A 21,102-nucleotide genomic window follows, 5' to 3' on the forward strand; every position below is an offset into this window, starting at 1 on the left:
CTCTCCCCCCGAGCCTGCCTTGCTCCCTTCCTCCTCTCCCCCTGTACTACCACCTCTTCACCTGTTTTGCAGCCACTATTATTCTTCCACCTTCCTTTGATTTCTCCTGTCCTGTATATTCCTTTCCTCCTGCACATCATTGAGCTGTGTTAGTCTCTCTCCTGCTTTTACCCTTTGCCCCCCCAGCTCCCTGACCTGCTCCTACTTCCTCACATTCCCCATTCCTACGTACAGGCCCTGCTGCTGCTTAAACGGCTTTTCCATGTCCCAGTTCTACCCTCGGGCTCTGCCCTGCTCCCACATATTGCTGCTCCGTCAGATAGTCCAGTCTGCTCTGCTGCCATTTCTTGCTGCTACTACGAGTCCTATTCCTACCTTCAGGCTCTGCTCCCACTTTAATCTGTTCCCCCCCCCCCCCGAGTCCCACATCCAGGCTTGGCCTTCCCTGCTTCTTTATTTCTGTTTTGCCTCATATGCCCTGCTCCCACCTCTGCCTGTTCTCCACATGTGGCGATGATTTGTCAGGTTTCCTTTACGACACACGTCCAGCTCAACGTGCCTTAGCAGAGCTGAATACAAATTGCATATTATTATTATAATATATTACATTATAACCTCCCCCCTTCATCACAGCTATTACCATAATACCAGCCAAGTATCTACAATCCAATCTCTTCACTTTCTAGCTTCTATCATATTATGTAACTTTATGTGGCTAATCCAAGCAGCGTTATCAAAAACTTCCCATTCCGCCCTCCACCATTACCCCTACCCATCACAATCATTATCCTGATTCATATTTTCCTGCCCTTTCCATTGAGGTTTCAGCAGGCCTTGCCTTGTTCCCTGTGCCCTGACTGCCATCTCATCCTGTGACCCCCCCCTTATCATAGTGCTGATTGTTTTAGGGAACCCTATCAAAGTATTGTATGCACACAGATGATGTTATAGGTCAGGGGAAACAGGCGGGAAATCCCTTGTGAATAAAGTACCAAATACCCCAAAGTGTTAGAACAATAAGGGTTAATTGTTCTATCGTGCTGACGCAACGAGATTCTATAACTCCGCCTTTATTTATGCCGTTATTTCTTTGCAGGTGTGTCTGTTACCTCCAGTAATACCGGTGTGCCCGATATATCCGGCTCTGTCTATTCCAAGACACAGGTAGGTACTCGTGTCACCTGTATATTATTGTATTATAAATATATGTATAGGTGCCGGTTTTATACATTATTCGCAATGTTTCCCATCTTTCAGCAATCATTTGAGAAGCAGGGTTTCCACACGGGCACCCCGGCTACTTCCTTTAACCTGCCCTCGGCACTGGGAAGTGGAGGACCCATCAACCCGGCTACGGCCGCCGCCTACCCTCCCGCTCCATTCATGCACATCTTGGCACCGCATCAGCAACCCCACTCCCAGATCCTCCACCATCACCTACAGCAAGACGCTCAGGTAAGACCATCGGGTATGTTATGGCCGCTCCTCCTTTGTGTGGAGTGGCTCCCCCGGGTCACATGGGTGGACATATTGCTGGAGATCTCTATGGTATGGTGATCAGTGCCATGTAATAGAGGAACACAAGTTCATGTCTGTGTATGAGGTCACTGAGAGAATACAGAGGTATGGATTGGGGGCCTCGATGCAAAGCCTTGTGATCACGTCGGAGGGCTTACCCAGTGATAGCTTTGTTTAGCAATGAACCAGCCAATCACCATTCATCACTGGTGCAGTTTTGTTGATCCATTTCATGCACCGGATCTTCAGAAGGGCCCTGCATGGCAGCCTTTGTGCTGTACAAATCCCCGCCATTGAGTATAACGTTCTACAGAGGCTGTAGCACCCGATAAAGGCCATTACACTACCACAGGTCAGGTTGCCTTGTCCCCTCCACCATCATCGTGTTGGCACTGACTGACCCGCACTGTCTCATATTATACGCAGGGTTCTCCCTGGCCCCTTTTAGCTGGGCGTACCACATGGCCATTTTTTGTTACCACCCGGCTGTTTTTGAGTGATTACTGATGAGTTGGGTCATAATACAAGGGCTGCCACCCGCCTATAATCTCATCCCAACCAGCTTTAAAAAGTTTCTATGTTAAACATTGTATAAGCCTTATTTTCTGCCCACCTTGGCACCAGCGGCCATCTTGGCAGAATTTGTGATGCCAGCTGCTTGCTTGATGGCCAGATAATTACCTTTGGATTCTGCACCCCCCCACCACCACCAATCACATCTGTGCACAGATTCCCCTCCACCGCTACATCATCTATTCACAATCACTGCCATGGGATGGGGAGGAGTCTGGCATATGATGCCACTTGTGAAATGCCCACTGTACCAAATCACCGGTACTAGTTGGCTGGTGTGGTCATGTTGACAAGTGAATGAGAACATGTAGAATAAAGGTAGTATAAAATATCAGAGCCATGGTAACCCCTAGTGATGACTGGGCAATGGTGGCATTGCCAGGGGGAGTCATGTGATCTCTGTGTGAGATTATAAATTATTAATAAACAGGATTTATATAGCGCTAACATATTATGCAGAGCTGTACATTAAGTAGGGGTTGCAAATGACAGACGGATACAGACCTAGACACCGGAGGAGGAGAGGACCCTGACCTGAAGAGCTTACAATCTAAGAGGAGGGGGAAGTAACACCCTGACGTGACTGGCACTTGTTACACGACTTCTCATTTCCTTTTTCTCTTTCCACAGACTGGCTCGGGACAGCGCACCCAGGGAGCCTCCATGCCGCAAAAATCTCAGGCAAGCAAGTCCGCATACAGCAGCTACAGCTGGGGCTCCAACTAATCGCCACCCCCACACAGGGGAGATTGCGAGAAAAATTGACGTAATGGCAGGATCAACAGGAAAAAACCCTTCCCGTCTCTGTCCGCCCCCCTCGGTTCTGAGACCTCCCGGCCCTCCCCCCTCCCCTCCCCCCTTATTGTATGTAATATAGAATTTGTATTCTCCCCTTTTCTGCAATTATGAAATGTTTGCTATTTTAGGGGAGGGCTGGTCTTATTTTTTTGGTATTTTCCCCCCTTTTTAACCTCTTTTTGCAGAGGTGAAGAGGGAGGGGCCAGAATGGCGTGTCACCGCCCACGTCGACCTATAAAAAGATGGCTCTGAATTCTGCGTTGTATGAATCATCACTTGACGTGGTTTTCTTTTTTTTTTTTTTTTTTTTTTTTTTTGTACTGTGTTCTGAATTTAATGGATAAATGTGTCTTGTATATATAAAACGAAAACACGGCTGCATGTTCTGTCATCATTTGGTTATTTAAATATGGCACTGCCTTTGTCTGCAGCGCTGTACAAAGGATTTATTAATAAAGGTATGTGAGAGGGATCGCTAGGAAAGGAGAGAAGCGGGTGGAAAAAAAGCTGATTGGCTGGAGTTCGGATGAAAAGGCTAACTCTATTGTATTCGGTACACGGGTTATACTGCCTCCTGTAGGAGGTTTCAGGTACTAAGGTGGAGCTTCTGATATAAGGTAATGGGGGATTTGAATTTTCTGTAGCAGGTGGGAGGGTTATTATCTGACAATGTTTTTATTGCATCCCTTTCCCTGTGACAAGTGCTTTCATCTAATAAGGATGTAACAGGAAGTGAGGGGAAAATACCCAGTGGGTGTGACAAAAAGATGGAGAAGCCTGACAAATGCTGCATCATAATGTCCCTAATTCGTTCTGCAGCACAGGAATAACCAACTCCATGCAGACAGGGTCCCTTGTACGGGCTGAGTATGGACCCGAGCGCCGCAGGACAAAGTGCCCAGATTTTTTGACGTGGCCTGGCACTGCTGCCTTCTTTAAAATTTTTCTTATCTCTTATCGTTGATGATCTTTCAGGTAACTGGCCACTGCTCTGCCTTGTAGGCTTGGGAGCTGGTCAGCCTTCCCGATCGAGAAGAGCGCCATCCAGGAGGAGTGATTAATCTATGATGATATGCTTTGCTGCTGCCGCCATTGGAGCCTTCTCACTGTTTAAATTTGTGACAGCAGTGTTTGGGTGGGTGGGGTCATATTCCCTGGTGAATAATATTTGGGGAGTTTTAACAAAATGTTTACACAAAAGTAATTACCTACTGGTGAATGCAGCTGGTGCAAACACAATACAACCCAGGCTGCTGCCGTCACACCCAGAAGGAGCTATTAAACCCAATGACCTCGCTGTGCTCTGTGTTGAGGCAGCTGTCTTGGTAGGGGCGGAGCTTTAATTCCTAATATGATTGGAGGAGGAATCCCAGCTCCACAGAATGAAGCAGGGAGATCCTTGCACTACAGGTCCTCAGGTGCAGCTTCTCCTCCAGCACAGACAACCACGTGATGAATATTAGTGACATCATCAGACCTCTCCCTTATAGCAGGCAGTGTGAGATGTGATTGTGTGGAGTATTCACACACACGTGGTAGACATGATCCTGGCCTGAGACACGTGTGCAGACTAAGGAAGGCATGGGGTCAGTCTGGCAGGCAGCAAATGCAGCTCTTTTGTTTCTCTCATAGCAGATTACAATAAAGTTCTCTTTCAGCGATCATTTAATAAAAATCCCCCCTCGCTAATACAATACATTGATCTCTTCCATTTTCTACTATTTCCTGAAGAAAGTCGCTTCCGGCGCGCACTGGTGACAATCCACGCTTCAGGCCAATCAGAACTCGCTAGCAAGAACGTCACACGCTTGACATTACGCATGACGCACGACGTATAAACGTGTTGGTTGGCGGAGGTACCTCTAATAGCGGTGGTTGGCGGAAGTAAGGGCTGGTTGGCAAGTTTTCGACCGTCACTTGACGACTGGTTGGCGGAAGTGTCGCTTTCTCTGAGAACTTTCCAGCTGTTGTTGGTGACATTTCGCAGGAGAGATGAGTGTGTTTGACCTGTTCAGGCGATTTTTTGAGCCTCCAGGGATGAGGTGAGAGAATGGGACATTATAATCAAAAGAAATGGGGAGTTTGCTCTTGTGTGTGCTCCACTATTCCCTGTCCTGGTAGAAGTATTGCCATTAATTACTAGGAATAGGGGCCCTTCTGTCCAGAAGGGCACATATGGGCCAGGAGAAGAAATACAACTAGAAATAAATGCATTAGTGAGCACTTACCTTACATATTTTAGCCCTATACATACTTATAGTTTATTAGGTAAGTTGCCATAGCGACTGTCCTGTGTGCACCTGGAATGGGGACCCCGGAGCTCCCTCAACCTTCATTAGTTGTTCCGTATCCACCATTCACCCTATAAATGCGGGGAATAAAAGATGGGTATCTTCGAGGGCCGGGACCTTGTATTTATTATGGCTTTTTATTTATTTTGGGTATCTCTGTTATTAATTGATTATCATTATATTAATTATTGGTGATTCTTTCTCCCCTCCCCCTCAGGGATCCGTTCTTTGGAGGAATGACACAGGAGTACGATGATGATGATGATGATGACGATGATGACGAGGATGACCGCTTCTTCCGTGGGCCCCCCAGGCGTGGTTTCCAGTCCCCCGTTTGGGGCGAGCGCCCCCCTTTCCACGACCCGTTTGGCTTCGAGGAGATTTTCCGTAATTTCAATGAACTCTTTGCAGATTTTGGCGCCGTCATGCACGATGTTCCTCGTGAGTGATTTCACCTTTTGATTTTTGGGTGTCTCCAGGTGCAGAGTTTGCGGACATTTCTTTGGATTTTTGTGATTTCTGTCCTTTTAGGGCTGCCGGGGCCCGAGGTGCCCAGAATGATCCCGGAGGGGTCCAGGGGGGGCTCCCTGCGAGACTCCATGTTGAAATTTCCGGATTCCCATCTACCTACAGAACAGAGGCCACCAATCCAGGATGCCCCTAGAGAGGGAGGGACCCCACAGGCCAGAAGGGCCCCACAGGCCAGAAGAGGCTGGGTGAGTTACCAACCAATGACCTGTGACCTTTCACCCCGGGGTCACCTGACCCCTAAAAAGGTGATTTTGTCAGATTAGTAAAACCCAGATGGTCTTTCTGTATTGGGCACAGCAGCTGTAGAAGCCTGGGGTGGTGGCAATTGGGCCCAGGTCAGGGGTAATGTTGCTAACTCTCTGTCCCCCTCTACAGACTGAAGACAATAGTGCGCTCGTCCCTTCAGGAGGCCCCAAGCAGGATAAAGGTAAGTACCCCTTTCATGTTGGTACCTTCTATTGGCTGACCGTGATTGGCTGCACATGTGTGCGATGATCTGACTTGTCCTTTCTTCCGCTAGTTTTAGATTCAGAGATTTCCTCTCGCGGTTTGGACTCCATTCTCGGAGCTCGTGAGCCAGCGTCCTCATCCTTTTTCCGAAGTGTCTCAGTCTCCAAGGTCATGAGACCTGACGGGGTGAGTACAGCTACCTACCCCCTATGGTGCACTGAACACCGTGATAATATGAGGTGGATATATGACAAGCACGGCGCCCAGCGAAGTCCTTCTTTAACCCCTTCTCTCTGTCTGCAGACGGTGGAGGAGAGACGGACGGTGAGGGACAGTCAGGGCAACACAACCACCACAGTGACTGTCACAAGAGGCGATGAGGTCATCAGCAGCGGGAACCTCGATACCCCTCGAGATTCTGTTATCGGTAAGAGAAGCCGCATTTCCCATAATCCCTCTGTGCAGCCTCTAAGCCTAGCCTAGAATGTGTGCAGAGGGCTCCCTCTAGTGTCCAGAATGGAGAAGGCACAAGGTGTAGCGATGGCAGATTTGGGTATTGCAGCTCCCAGAATTATTATTAATAATAATAATAAACAGGATTCTTATAGCGTCAACATATTACACAGCGCTGTACAATAAATAGGGGTTGCAAATTACAGAATACAGACAGTGACACAGGAGGAGAGGACCCTGCCCCGAAGAGCTTACAATCTAGGACAGGCACGGGCAAACTTTGGCCCGCGGGCCCTATACGGCCCAATGGGGATGTTTCTCCGGCCAATGGGTGTTCCGCGGCTCTGGCTGGTGCCACCCCCAGCAGGGTCGGGAGAAGGACCCCGCCAGGGGGGCGCACTGGCCAGATTCACAGAACACGTCCCCGGATCTGAGCCTGCCATGGGAGAGTGGGTGGGCTGTGTCACTGCACAGAACCCGCCCACTCTTCCATCTCGGGTTCAGATCTGGGATGGGAGAGTGGGCGGGGTTATGCCATCATGATGTCACTTTCAGGGGTGACATTTTGCATAACCCCGCCCACTCTACCATCGACCCAGCCCCTCTGGCAAATTTTTTTTCAGATTGTGGCCCCTGACTGAAAAAGTTTGCCCACCCCTCAACTAGGATGATCAAAGCATGATGCGACTGACCTGCAGCTACTTCCTGTCTCAGGTGTGTTTTCCTGACAACAGTGAAGCCTTCCTATGGAATGTGTGACAACATGGGAGGACAACTAGGAGACAGGAATAAAGCGTTGTCACCCTATACCAGGATGTCACTCTTATGGTGGGATCACCAGCTGCAGATCTTTAGCCCTAGAATGGTTGATATAAAGGAAAGGGTTCTGGGGGTGGGCAGATGTAAATACAATGTTGTCTTTGTTCCTCTTTATTAAAGTTTGTTGTCTCCATCAGCTCCCCCGGACTCCTCCCAGCTCCGCCCAGGACCCCACCCAGATCTGTCCGACTCACAGACCATCCTCAGCCGCATCCTGCACAGATGGTTCTCCGACCGATAACGTCATCCCATTGGCTCCTAGAAATGGAAAGTCGGCCACCGCTCCGCTTTTCTTGAGACTTTTATAGGAGAGTCAGAGATAAAATCATTTCATTGCCAAAAACATTTTCTGTCAGACTGTGACCCCCCCAACAGATGATAAGCCAATGGGTATCTCCTGTAATTGGGGAAACACCAGTGGGTAGCCCAGTTGTCTTTAACACAAAGCCACGATGGAAATGTTTCCTTTATCGTTCCTGTTAATTTGTATAAAGTTGTTGTTGTTGAATTTATCGCTAGTTTGTATCAAAGAGCACCTGTCCTTCTTTACAAGTGTGAGTTCCTGGTCATGTGACAACCGATCCCTCCATTTATGGGTGTCACAGGGACAGGAAGTGAGGGAAAATCTCCTCATTGGGGGGGGCTGCAGATTGAAGCGTTCCCGGCACAATGATAAAAATAAAGCACTCGCACACCAGAGGTCGGCCATGTTTGCTTATTATATTTGCAGCTTCTGGTGGACTTCACATTGTTGGGATGAGAGGAGAACCGGATCGGAGAGCGCACTCAGGGAGAAGTTGGCGTCTCTCTATCAGTGAATGATGTTATTATGAGGTGTGACTGCACTGTGATTACATGGCTCCTGATAATCAGCCCGGGGCCCCGATTAATTACCATTACTAGTCAGCAGGTTGGAAGCCAAGAACAGCTGATACCCCGGCCTGGTGACGTCTGATCGCCAGCGCTTCTAGGAAAGACGAGGCAGGCAGGACAGCTCCTCCAGGGCTCACTGTGCACCCCCCGGAGGGGCTCATAGCGGCACCATATACAGGGGACCCCCGACATAACTGTATCTGGGTACAATGACCAGGGCCCGGAGATATATTAGGCACCAAGTGACCAATCAGTTATGGACCAAGGTCTTTGGGCCGAGGGTCAAATTGTGATAGGTCAGAGCACCTCCAAAATGGCCACTCTTGTGGGGTGCCCCCTATGTGCAGTGGTCAGTAATCACCAAAAGTGGGCTGAGGAAGACAACCAGTGAATGAAAGGTCATGGGGGCCCTAGGATCATTAGAGTTGGGTTGCTAACCTGTGTTAGCAGGGGCAGTATGGGAGGAAGGCAGGCTGGGGGGGCAGCAGGGGGCATTATAGAAAGAAGACAGGCTGGAGGGGCAGTATAGGAAGAAGTCAGGCTGGGGAGACAGTAGGGGGCAATATGGGAAGAAGGCAGGCTGGGGAGGCAGTGGGGGGTGGTATAGGAAGAATTCAGGCTGGGGAGGCAGTAGGGGACAATATGGGAAGAAGGCAGGCTGGGGAAATAGTAGGGGCCAGTATAGGAAGAAGGCAGGCTGGGAAGCAGTAGGGGGCAGTATAGGAAGAAGGCAGGCTCGGGAGGCAGCATGGGGCATTATGGGTAGAAAGTAGTGGGGGCAGTATAGGAAGAAGGCAGGTTGGAGGGGTAGTAGGGGGCATTATGGGTAGAAGACAGGCCAGGAGCAGCAGCAAGGTGCACTAAGGGAAGCAGGCAGGCTAGAGAGGCATTGAGGGGCATTATGGGAAGAAGGCAGGCTTGAGAGGCAGTAGGGTGCACCATGGGAAGGAGGCAGGTTAGATAAGCAATTAGGGGTGTTATGGTAAGAAGACAGGCCGGGGGAGGCAGCAGGGGGCATTATGGGTAGAAAATAGTAGGGGCAGTATAGGAAGAAGGCCGGCTGGAGGAGCAGTATAGGAAGAAGGCAGGCTGGAGGGGTAGTATAGGAAAAAGGCAGGCTAGAGGGGTAGTAGGGGGCAATATGGGTGGAAGACAGGCGGGAAGCGGCAGCAGGGTGCACTAAGGGAAGCAGGCAGGCTGGAGAGGCATTAGGGGGCATTATGGGAAGAAGCCAGGCCGGCTGGCAGGAGCAGTTTGATCCAAAGTATCTGCCTCCAACATGTTGGTTCCTGACACCTTTAGAGGTCTTGTGGGCACAATGCCCAGATAGGTCACACAGTATTACCTCAGGTGGGGGCAGGGGGGTTATTATTGTTTTGTTGCACTCTGTAATGGGGTAGTTGTAGCTGTGCATTATATTAGTAACTTATAACATCGTTGTCTCTTCTTCTTGTACTTTAGGTATTCACCTTGTTCTGTCCGGGTCAATCTTTACCCAAAGATCTCAGTGTTTGGCCAGATCAGCCACGTGCCAGGCTGGCTGCCATTTCCGAGACGTCTTTGGGGGAGGATTAACTCTTCCATGTCTGTTTCATTTGGGTGGTTCCTTTCTTTACACATTTTGTAGCGGGGGGAGTCAAACATTTGCCTACTTTGTGGCTCCTCCAAGGCCAGGTTAGTGAAAGCTGGCAATGTAATGGTGTCATGTGATCACTTAGAGCCAATGTAATGAAAGCTGTAGCAGCCAATCACATTTATTTCTATTATTAGAAGGGGGGTTTATTATTAGGGGCAACACTATTTAAAATACTCGGGGAGATCAGCTTCCCTTATAAGACAGGGGCATTAGGGGGTATCAGTCCTGACCATACCACTTGTATTGTTTGGGGGGTTGGTGGATTTTGGGCCATTAATAATCCGGGCTGTACCACTGTGGTTTGAGGGGCGATGGATTCCCAAGTATCATTATCCACACTCTAAAAGTTTTTTGGACATGATATCCAGTAGTTGGGAAATACATGAATGATTGATGTGAAGGGAGGGGGCAAGGAGGCGTGAAAATGAAACGGGTCATTAGAGGACGTTGAGTGGAGGAGGACGGTGACAACGATGGATCCCGGAGAAGACCTGGATCGGGATTGTAGAAATCTCTTTTTGATGTGAAATACGGAAAATTATCCACCTGGAGCCAAGGAAGGTCCAGGGAATCTCCACATCCTGAAGGACTATTACTCCCAACATTCCCACTAAAGGGGTAGGACCAGGACATTTTAGTAGAATTCTATCTGGGAATTTCCATATTTGCTGTACAGGTCAGGTAAGTCATTGGCAAGGATTCCTCCCGGAATCCGTAATGGGGAAATCTATGCCATCCTGGCTGTGTAGGGGGCACGGCATTGTTCTTATTCTCATCATTTATGACTTAAAAGGTTTATGGTTTAGATGGGTATATAAACAGGGTACGTGGTAGGTGGTTCTGACCCAGTCATGTGCCCCCCCCTTACCAATGCTAGCTTTGTTGAGTTGTACTGAAGCCAACAAATCAGTAGAGGAGTGGGCAGTGCCATGTGGTGTTGTCAAGGTGGAATATCATTGCTTACCCAGTCACATGCCCCCCTCCAATACCAGCTATGGTAGAGTATACTGGAGTCAACGGGTCAGCATATGCCTGGCCAGTGCCCTGTGGTGTTGGCAAGGTGGAAGTTTATTGGTGACATGATCACATCTACCCCCTCGCCCAGTGCCAGCTGTGGTAGGGTGTACTGAAGCTAACACATTGGTACACGAGCGGGCAGTGCCCTGTGGTGCTATCCTGTTGGAGAACCATTCCTGATCCAGTCGCCTGCCTCCCTCCTATGTCATCTTTGGTAGAGTGTTTTTAAAGCCAACAGGACAGTCCATGAGTGGCCAATGCCATGTGGAGTTATCAAGGTGGAAGGCCATTACTTACCCAGTCATCTGCCCCTCTACAATGCCATCTTTGGTGGAGTATAATGAAGCCAACACATAAGTACATGAGTGGGCAGTGCCTTGGGTACCCTCATGGTGAAAGCCCATTGGTGATCTAGTCACATGTTCCTCTCAGATGCCAGCTTTTGTAGAATATACTGAGACCACCATGTTAGTATTTAAGTGGGCAGTGCCTTGTGGTGTTGTCATAGAGAAGGATCATTGCTGACCCGATTATATCTGCCGCCGGTGCCAACTTTAGTAGGATGTATTGAAGCTTACAAGTTGGTGCCTTATTGGAAAACCAATGCAGACCCAGTCACGTACCCTTATCCAGTCAGCTTTAGTAGAGTGTGCCAAAGTCAAGAGGTTGGCACTTGAGTGGGCAGTGCCTTGTGGTGTTGTCATAGTGGAGGATCATTGCTGACCCGATCGGGTGTACCCCTCCAGTGCCAACCTTAGTAAAGTATACTATGGATACTGAGGACCACAAACCAGTCCATGAGTGGGCAGTGCCTTGCCGTACTGTCTTGTTGGAGAACCATTGCTGACCCAGTCATCGCCCTGGGCGGGTGGCCAATGCCTTGTGGCGTTATCATGGTGGAAGACCAGTCATGTGTCCCCATACAATTCCATCTTTGGCATTTCAAATCCAATGGGTACAAAGAAATTGATACACATTACAGACCCGATGCCAGCCAATGTGCCCGTTCTGACCATCTAATCCCTATTTATGTCAAACTCCAGAAATTTCTTCCCAATCAGTTATTTTTTCTTCTCCCTCGGATGAGTTCATTAGAGATCAGAGTTCATTATTATTGACTTCCCAACTACAGATAAAGCTGTGAAAAGTTAACCGGAGAGAAGATCAGGTTATTACAATGTGATTGACTCGTGTTTATTAATTGTAAATCATAAGAATGGAATGTTGATAACAATACAAAAATACATTTATTACCGAGATTCCTCAATAACGTTCTTCTAATGATCTGCTGGTCACAACAAACTCTTCTCTATACTCCAATTGGTGATTCCTTCCAGCCTATTCCCATTGGATACTTACCAAAATTTTTCTGGTGCCTGACCAATAGCTGACACTGAGATCATAGATGTAACTGGAGGAAAATATTATTGTTCATTTTAATTAGTTATTAATTAAAAATAAAACACACAAAAAATAAATTATAAATAGATAATATATAAATACAAAATATTGTTATCAGAAATCAATTTTTTTATGTAATTGTTTTCCAAATTTTACAAAATTTTACAAAATTGTTACATTACACTATGGATGGCTACCTCTGTGGTTGTCACACGGCTGCAAATGTATTTTTTAAATAATGCAATGGGAAGTCTAAAAATCTTAGAAAATGTAAAGATCACCGAAAAATGGGGGGAAGAAAGGGGGAGGGGTAATGGTCCTTTTGACTTTTATAGAGTTTGCTGTTACAAAATTGCCTTCTGCAACAGGAAACATTAAAATATAACGAATCCTCATAAAGAAAGTGGCTTTTGCTCTGCACATCCGCAAATCATTTTTAGAATAATGAAAAAAAAGATAAAAAAAGATTTCAAGACAAAGGAAAAATTAATTTTCTGTTATTTCTGCACATTTTATTTTAATTTTAAAGGTCAGAAACCATAAAAATAGAAAACCATTAAAATAAAAAAAAAAAACAAAACAAAAATATAAAAGTGCAATAACATTTTTTAATTTTTCTTTTTTTTTTATAAAGCTGTGAATCTGACATTCACTGAAACATTACCCGGCTGGGAATTACTGCATATGGACCTGGAAAATTCTCCAGGGGGAATGTTTCAGTAAATGTCAGATTCACTGCTTCATACATAGAATCTACAAAGAGTTACAATTTATATGATGAATAGAATAAATATAGAAAATGGTGAAAAATTCACATTTGTGAATGATTTGCTTTGTGAAATAATAGAAATGACATGAATAAAAAAAAAACACATGTAATGAAACATTCACACAAAGATAGACTGTGGTTTATATAACCTACCCTGAGATGTCGGACAGGTAGGTGATAGTATGGAGCAGATAAGTGGGTGACGTGCAGTTGGGTGACCCCGTTATCTCTTTTTTCTCTATGATAGGGCTCCATATAAAAACTCATCACCCCTCCTCTCCGCTCTCTCCTCCTCCGCTGGTACCGGTTCTATCATGGCGTGCTGGCATGCACGGGAGAAGCTGCACAACTGGCTGAGGCTCCGGAACACCCTGGCCCGGGAATCCCTCGCCGAATTCCTGGGGGTTTTCGTTCTGCTTGTGAGTAATCCAAAATGAATAAAAATAGGGGGGAATATGATTTGGGTGATGGGGGGAGGGGAGCTTTCAACCCCAAAAATGTTGTTTTTGCTTTGTGTTTGCAGGGTGGGGGGGATAGATACCCTGTGGGGTTTTTATTTTGATGTCCCCAAAAATCCAATATTTTACAGTTGTCACCAGAACAGAAAAAATAAAAGAATTTTGGGTTTTCTGTACAGTTCTGCCCCATTGACCGGTGATGTGAAGCTGCTTTGTGTTAGATTTCCCAGTTGGGGGCCTCCAAGGAAATGTTGCACCTGGCTCAATGGGAGCCAAGCATGGTGGGAGGGCGAGGAAGAGCGAGACCCCCGTGTGGGGTTTTGGGTCCCCCAGTGGCCACGCTGGGGTACTACTATGACTATGTTAGAGTTTGATTGATTGATTAGGGTTGGGGTTAGGGGGTTAGGATTTCGGAGTTGGGGGGTTGGATTAGAGGGGGTTCTAGTTACCTGTGATTTGTCCTTTCTTGCCCCCTGGCATTTATAACCCCGGGCAGGTAATGGTCTGTATGGAGCCATCCATCAGCTCCGGTCATCTTCCGCTGTCATTGTGAGTGGCAGCACGTCAGTGAGGCTGCCGGGAATCCTGCCATCCCCGGGGTATGTGCCAGCGTGCCCTCCCTCAATAATCACAGCTGTTTATGGCTCCTTATCAGAATTGTTTTATAACTTTTCAGCTACTTAATTCCCATAAAAAACTTCTGATTACAGAATTTATCAGCAGAGGGCAGAGTACGACCCATAATACCCCCGGCCCCTGCCAATGGGGTTTTGCCAAATTATTAACCCCTCTTGGGAGAGGGACGGCCTGAATATTCATCCGAACAGATTCAGAAAAAATAAAATTACTTGTGACCAGGAGCACCAAAAAAACTTTCATATCAACCCACACCCCCCTTGGCTCCAATGTGTACCAAAATGGGTAAAGTTTGCCAAAATCTTTTAAATTTGGTAAAACAATTCCCAATTACATTCACCCGTTATTTGCTGCCAGATAAGAATATCATATATGGTTTGGCATGTATTGCTATGTGCTGTAAAGAACTGGCAGGGGGACAAACACAAAATGAACAGGGTGTGGTTTTCTTCATAGACTGCTGTGCCCTCTGCTGCCTCCTTGTTGTAAAATGTGGCATTGCAGGTGGTAATGGTAAATAATGGTGGGAGATGTGTAAAGGGGCGCTGATGAGTACAGATCTCTTCCCTGCTAATAACCCATCGGGCCAGTTTGTATTTATATGTTCTGCAGGACAGCATGTGATATTGTGCGTTCCTGGAGCCGCATGGTAGCGTGCATACCGCCCAGTGTGTGATGCAGTGCCAATCATATCCAGTGTTACCCCAACATACCCTCAGTTGAGCACTGTGGAGCACACGGAAACACGCATGTGCAGAAGCAGTGCCTATGTGTCCATGCGTATGTGTACATGCTGCACCAGGGGCACCAGACAGGGGGAGGGGCACAGTGTTCCCTCCTCAGCCACCAGGGGTAACCACATTGGCCCCAAGTCACAGGAACCCACTGTTGGCTACGTCCGCCATTGTGCTGCACATACAGTCGATCTCCTCCAATCAATTTTTCTTCAACTTTATTCACCCGTATTATTCACCCACTTTATTTCAAATTTGTGTCTGTTTTCCTTCAAAGGGCTGAGGTTTCAAAATTTCGGTATACCCAAATATAAATGTCTTTTTTCTTTTTTTGGGTGTGTTGTGTGTTGTTCCGTCTCATGCTTTCAAATCCTGTTTTATGAAATGGCGCAATTGTCAATGCGTGAGAAGCTCAAGCAACATCGAACGATTGCCCAATGCTGTGAACGAGCCAGAGGTCATATCCACCCCCAACCCAAACCCCAACCCCCCCATACACAGCGAAGGTCACCTGACCTGGTGTCTTCATTAACCCTCCTTGGGCTCTCCTGCACTGGTCTTGGCCACACCCACAGGAAATGCCAAAGCCGGCCCCCAAGGATAGTAAATAAAATTATTAGGGCACGCCATATGTTTGTGATCTGATAGGGGCCTCCGCCATTTTTGTTTCCATGCAGCTGATCACCGTTGCAGCCACGGCACAGGGAGTCACCAGCCAAAGCACAAAGGGGAACTTCTTTTGCATGTACCTGGCTGGAGCCATTGCGGTCACCATAGCGATTTATGTGTCAGGGGGCGTTTCGGGTAAGTTCGTTACCCTGTTTGAGTATATGTTGTTTTAGCACAGCAGTTAAACTTACCCCCCTCCAAATTTTTAAAAATTGGGTTCCTATTTTAATTATTCAGCCCTATTATTGGTAATTATATTTGATAAATTGTGATAGCGATCACATAGCTAATAAAACACAGGGTTAGCTTTTGGGTTACAAATAATGTATTGGTTGGTATTAGGGTAAATTTTGGCAAGTTATAATATTGGGGTCAAAAATGGGGTAGAGATTAGCATTAAGGTCAAAATTAGGGTAGCATTGGGATCAAAATTAAGGAAAGGGTGGGTTAGCATTGGGGTTAAAATTAGGGTTGGGATTTGTATCAGGGCAATCATTTAGGAAAGGGTTAGCATTAAACTCAAAATTAGAGTAAGGTTAGTATTAGGATTAGGGTAAAGGGTAGAATTAGGGTCAAAAATTTGGAGTGGGTCAAAGAATTGGCATTAGGGTTTAAATTAGAGTAAGGAATGACTTTAGGGTTATTATTAGTATTAGGGTCAAAATTAATGTGGAGTTTGACATTAGGGGTAAAATTTTAGTAACAAAATTAGGGTCACAATTAGGGTAAGGGTCAGTCTTTATTAGTGATAGGGTCACGATTCGGGGAAATATTAGTAAAGGTTAGTATTAGTGTCAAATTAGTTTATTAGGGTAAAGATTCGTAAAAGAGTCAAAATTAGAGGACAAGACAGTTAGAATTAGGATCAATATTAAGGTAGGGATTAATACTGGAGTCAAAATTTAGGTAAGGGTTAGCATTTGGTTAAAAATTAGGGTGAGGATTAGCATAAGGGTTAAAACTAGTATTACGGGGGACAATTAGGGTTACCATCAGTTTTAGGGTAAGCATTAGAGTTAAGAAAAAGTGATAGGGTTGGTGGAAGGGTAAAGTTGGAGTAATCATTAAGGTTAGTGTTAAGAGTAGGATTAAGTTTAAAAATTGTAGGTTCGTGGTATTAGGGATTTAGGCCTTAAACAAGGGTAGGCAAATTAGAGTTTAGAGTTGGCTGATGAGGGGCCGATACATTCACAAAACCTTTGTGACCTTCATGACCCAAGAAAAGCCCATTAAAACCTTTCAAACCACCAAAAACAATTTTTGTTTTGGTAAATGTCAAAATTTTACCAAAATGTTTCCAATTCTGCAAAAAATTTTATTGTAGCAAAAACTCTCAGCTGAACTGAAACTTTTTTTTTCTCTTTCCCTTGTGCTGTCTCCCTCCCACAGGTGCACATCTGAATCCGGCATACTCTCTCAGCCTGTGTGTCCTGGGCCGCTTCCCTTGGTGGAAACTTCCCATCTACGTCATCATCCAGATGGTGGCGTCGTTTGCTGGAGCGGCAGCTGCGTTCGCTCTGTACTACGGTCAGATTAACGTCCCATTGCGTCTCGTGAATTCTTCGTTAGTATTGGAGATAAAAGGAAAAATCTTTATTTATTATCTTTGGTTTTTGTATTCTTCAAGATGCCATCCAAAATTACACTGGTGGCAACCTGACCGTGTATGGACCGCGAGAGACGGCCTCCATTTTTTGCTCGTACCCCGCCCCTTACCTGAGCATCAGGAATGGTTTTCTGGATCAGGTGACTCCGAACCCCAAGATTGTCCAATGAATTTTACCTTTAATTTCTATTGTCCTCTGACTTTCTGCCTTCCATATACAGGTGATGGGGACGGCAATGTTGATGGTTGGCATCTTGGCTATTCTTGATTCCAGGAACAAGCCAGTCCCAAGGGGTCTGGAGCCAATCGTGGTGGGGGCGCTGGTCTTCTCCATTGGTTGTATATAAGGTTTTACTGGTGAGAGCTTTGGTGGAACGGTCACTATTGGACTGCATTGTGTGTAATGGGTAGTCATCCGGTACATGAAGCCAAGACACCTGCTGGGGCTTTGTAACTTGCTGCGGGCCCTGGATCTTCACAGAGCAATTCATGTCAGATTGTACAATAAAAGAATCTTTATAAAACGATTTGGGTTTTTCTTGATGGTTTTATATTGATCCACTTGCTAGGACATGAATGTGAAAATGCTACACATCTGGCTGCATTCAGGATCTAGCATACACCAAAGTCAGAATTCCATACCTCTGTACTTGCCATTGACCCAGAAAGCAGCCAGGGACAGCCAGGTGAGCAGCATTTTTTAGAAGCAGTGTTCGGCCATGTCAGCTGACATTTCAGAGGTGTCACGTGACTGAGTATCAGGAGTCATGTGCTGCCACCACACACCTGTTAAGGCTTTGGGACCTTCATTATTTACAGGGTCCTTTGGTCTGCGTATGCAGACTTTGCCACCTAAAACCAATGGCTGCCCTGCTGATTCCTATTGGGCTCAGAAGGGATGGGATCGATAAACTTCATTAGATCTGCAGCCATGGCACCAGTACTCCTTTAATTATTTTCTTTTATTCCCTGCTCCTGTAATTGCCTCCCCATTAATCCTGCAGTGTCACATGGGTTTTAGGAGAGAAACACAGCTGCTGGGGGTACAGGGCACAGGGTGCAGATGACATCATTAAAATCAGATCACACATGGTGCTCATTCAGGGGATTATAGTGGACCTGGGAACTCATCATAGGGATGGTGGGAGCCCCCCATAATGGGCACAGCAGGGGTACTGACCTGGGAACTCATCATAGGGATGGTGGGAGCCCCCCATAATGGGCACGGGGGGGTACTGACCTGGGAACTCAGCATAGGGATGGTGGGAGCCCCCCATATTGGGCACAGGAGGGGTACAGACCTGGGAACTCAGCATAGGGATGGTAGGGGCCACGCATATTGGGCACAGCAGGGGTACAGGCCTGGGAACTCATTGCAGGGATGGTGGAGGCCCCCCATAATGGGCACAGCAGGGGTAAAGACTCAGGGATTCAGTACATGGATGGTGGGGGCCCCTCATGATGGGCACAGGAGGGGTACTGACCTGGGAACTCATCATAGGGATGGTGGGGGCCCCTCTTAATGGGCACAGCAGGGGTACAGACCTGGGAACTCATCATAGGGATGGTGGGAGCCCCATAGGGATGGTGGGAGCCCCCCATAATGGGCACAGCAGGGGTACAGACCTGGGAACTCATCATAGGGATGGTGGGGGCCCCTCATGATGGGCACAGCAGTGTGAAGTTGCCCTCCTGTTGCTATTGGTTGTCTGCAGGATGGATAATGAACCATATTGGATACATTTGGATACTTTATTTGTTGTCCCCCTGATGAGTTTGCAGTCCCTGGTGAAGTTGTAACATTTCAGTAAAATATAACCCCCCCCCCCCCCACCAGGAGTGAAAGAGGAAGAATCTGCCTGCTGATCCCGGGGAGGGCCCCTGTGGGCTCCCAGGGGCCAGGTGTTGCGGTCACCATTCCTGACCCCTTAGCAGCCATCAGTGGCCCCGGATTGCACAACCTCTGGGGACCTTCAGCTCAATCTGTCCCTGGTTCCTCAAATGTTTTCCTGTCAGCATAATGTTTATTCAGAGGAGGAGGAGGGGCAGAGAGAGATTCATATATTAGAGGAGCACAGGAGAGGAGTACAGGAGAGGAGCACAGGAGAGGAGCACAGGAGAGGAGCACAGGAGAACACATCAGAGAAAAAGGGAAAAGAGCAAGAGATAGAAGAGCAGAGCCAAAGTCTAAAGGGAAAAAGAGGAGAGGAAAAGACAACAAAGAAGAAATAGGGAGAGGAGAGGAGAGGGACCAATAGGAAATAAGAGTAGAGTAGTTGACTAGTGGAGAGGAGAGGAGAGGGGGGTAGAAGAGAGAAGGTTAGGGGAGATAGAGAGGAGAAAGAAAAGAGTAGTAATAGAGAAGAGGGGGAAAGAAGACAGAGAGAGGAGTACAGGGGGGAGAGGAGAGAGAAAAGCGTAAAGGAGAACAGAGGAGATGAGAGACAAGGGGTAGAGCAAAGGAGATGAGAAGGCAATCGGAGAAAAAGAGATGAGGGAAGATTAGAGAAGGAAAGGAGAGGAGAGGAGGAGAAAGGAGTAAAAAAGAAGAGAGAGATATGTAGAGAAGAAGAGGAGGAGAAAGGAGAGGGAGACAGGTGAGTGAAACAGAAAAGAGAGAAAAGTAGCGGAGGAGAGGAGGAGAGGGGGAGGAGAGAAGGGGAAAGGAGTGAAACAGAAAAGAAAGGTGGCGGAGAAGAGGAGGGGAGAGGGAGGAGCGGAAAGTGAGGAGTCGGCAGGCAGTGTCGGGGGAGGGTGCACTCATTGGGCACTGGAGGTGGCACAGGTGAGGTTGGCCAGTCATTGGCAGAGGCTGCCGGGCGATAATCAGACCGATTGGTTAATATTGCGTTACGCCGGGCAGAGGAAGCCAATGGCCACTTAGAGAGACCCCACCGGAGAGTGCGGGGGTTGGGGGGAAGAGACAGCTGAGAGAGCGCCAGCAAGCAAAAGAGACGACCGCCAACCAGGGGCACCGCAGATGGTAAAATCCGGGGAGGGCTGAGCCCGTCCTCTGCCAAGATGGTGGTCAGCATCCAACGCCGGTACTCCTATTTCATCATCATGTACTCCGGACTCCTCCTGACCTGCGCCAACACCCGCTGCTCCAAGCCAGGTACTGTCACATGACCCCTCCTCACCCTATGACCTTTCATCTAACCCCCACCTGTGTATTCCCTATCTGTACCGCTGCACTGCACACTAGCTGCAACTTCACATCAGGCTGACGGCGCCCTCATAGGGTAATAAGGATTGGAGGTGGATGGGGGTTTGAAATTGCTGTTGTGCATTGTCACCGCTCGGTGCATTGAGGGGGAACAGTAGAGTGCAGTCACTGCGACGTGTCACATGGGAGCGCTGCATTGTGGGACCGATCCCCCGCATAGATCCAGGGGCCACGGCCGACGTTTCCTAGCACTGGGTGGATGGGAAGTTCTGACCACAGTACAAAGGTCGCACAAACAATGTCACAATACCACCAACGTGCCGTCTGTCACTGAACTCCAATAACATTCACTCACTGGGAATATATTCACCTTCCCCGAATTCATTACTCTTGCGTCCCGTTGTGCTACACGCACATTCCTGGCAGGATCATGGAACAGCCGGGCTCAGGTGGGGGTCGGGGGTTCAATCTGTCCAACAGGTCCGGTGATTGCACAAAGTGTGTGCACCTTTCACTGGGTGAATGTGAGGCCAATGTGGCAAATGTGGTGAATGTTATGTGAGGCGGGTGCGATATCAATATATAGAATGACCTGGGGGTTATAGGAGGGACAGAGAGAGGAGCGCTGGACTATAGACACACTCCTCATCATCCTAATAACAAAAATAGACGGGAGAATCAACTACATACACAATCATCAGAGG

The 21,102-nt window shown here is 47.4% G+C and overlaps 4 protein-coding genes across 9 annotated transcripts in view; all 4 read left to right on the forward strand.

Moving 5' to 3' along the window:
* The window catches only part of UBAP2L (ubiquitin associated protein 2 like), a 22,554-nt gene extending 19,412 nt beyond the window's left edge, over positions 1 to 3,142 (forward strand). For all 6 annotated transcript variants that reach the window (XM_072428619.1, XM_072428622.1, XM_072428620.1 and 3 more), the window contains 3 exons: positions 1,097 to 1,164; positions 1,258 to 1,455; positions 2,722 to 3,142. In XM_072428619.1, coding sequence (XP_072284720.1) covers positions 1,097 to 1,164; positions 1,258 to 1,455; positions 2,722 to 2,817 — 362 coding nt within the window. In that variant the 3' untranslated portion in view covers positions 2,818 to 3,142. The remainder of the gene's footprint in view (positions 1 to 1,096; positions 1,165 to 1,257; positions 1,456 to 2,721) is intronic.
* Positions 3,143 to 3,532: 390 nt separating this feature from the next.
* On the forward strand, positions 3,533 to 8,130 carry HAX1 (HCLS1 associated protein X-1). Its single transcript, XM_072428625.1, has 7 exons — positions 3,533 to 4,931; positions 5,398 to 5,621; positions 5,712 to 5,896; positions 6,087 to 6,138; positions 6,232 to 6,347; positions 6,465 to 6,588; positions 7,571 to 8,130. Exons 1-7 carry the CDS (start codon positions 4,882 to 4,884, stop codon positions 7,672 to 7,674), a joined length of 855 nt encoding a protein of 284 aa, XP_072284726.1. The 5' UTR covers positions 3,533 to 4,881; the 3' UTR covers positions 7,675 to 8,130.
* A 2,297-nt stretch (positions 8,131 to 10,427) lies between these two features.
* Positions 10,428 to 17,568, forward strand: AQP10 (aquaporin 10; the record flags this gene model as incomplete). Its single annotated transcript, XM_072427400.1, is given in 6 exon segments — positions 10,428 to 10,623; positions 13,377 to 13,548; positions 15,635 to 15,761; positions 17,016 to 17,153; positions 17,254 to 17,372; positions 17,454 to 17,568. Coding segments are annotated over 5 exon segments (604 nt in total), but the record flags the coding sequence as incomplete, so codon positions are not given.
* A 1,560-nt stretch (positions 17,569 to 19,128) lies between these two features.
* Positions 19,129 to 21,102, forward strand: part of IL6R (interleukin 6 receptor) — a 9,788-nt gene continuing 7,814 nt past the window's right edge. Inside the window, exon 1 of the mRNA XM_072428657.1 lies at positions 19,129 to 20,347. Coding sequence (XP_072284758.1) covers positions 20,254 to 20,347 — 94 coding nt within the window. The 5' untranslated portion in view covers positions 19,129 to 20,253. The remainder of the gene's footprint in view (positions 20,348 to 21,102) is intronic.

This window comes from Pyxicephalus adspersus, chromosome 12 (genome assembly GCF_032062135.1).
Source record: "Pyxicephalus adspersus chromosome 12, UCB_Pads_2.0, whole genome shotgun sequence".
Lineage (NCBI taxonomy): Eukaryota > Metazoa > Chordata > Amphibia > Anura > Pyxicephalidae > Pyxicephalus > Pyxicephalus adspersus.

Bases quoted from the DNA above. Each gene is read 5' to 3' on its own strand.
- HAX1 (XM_072428625.1), top strand. From the start codon at position 4,882: ATGAGTGTGTTTGACCTGTTCAGGCGATTTTTTGAGCCTCCAGGGATG. The intron at 4,932-5,397 runs GTGAGAGAATGG...CCTCCCCCTCAG, and splicing joins TTTGAGCCTCCAGGGATGAG to GGATCCGTTCTTTGGAGGAA. The intron at 6,139-6,231 runs GTAAGTACCCCT...TTCTTCCGCTAG, and splicing joins AGGCCCCAAGCAGGATAAAG to TTTTAGATTCAGAGATTTCC.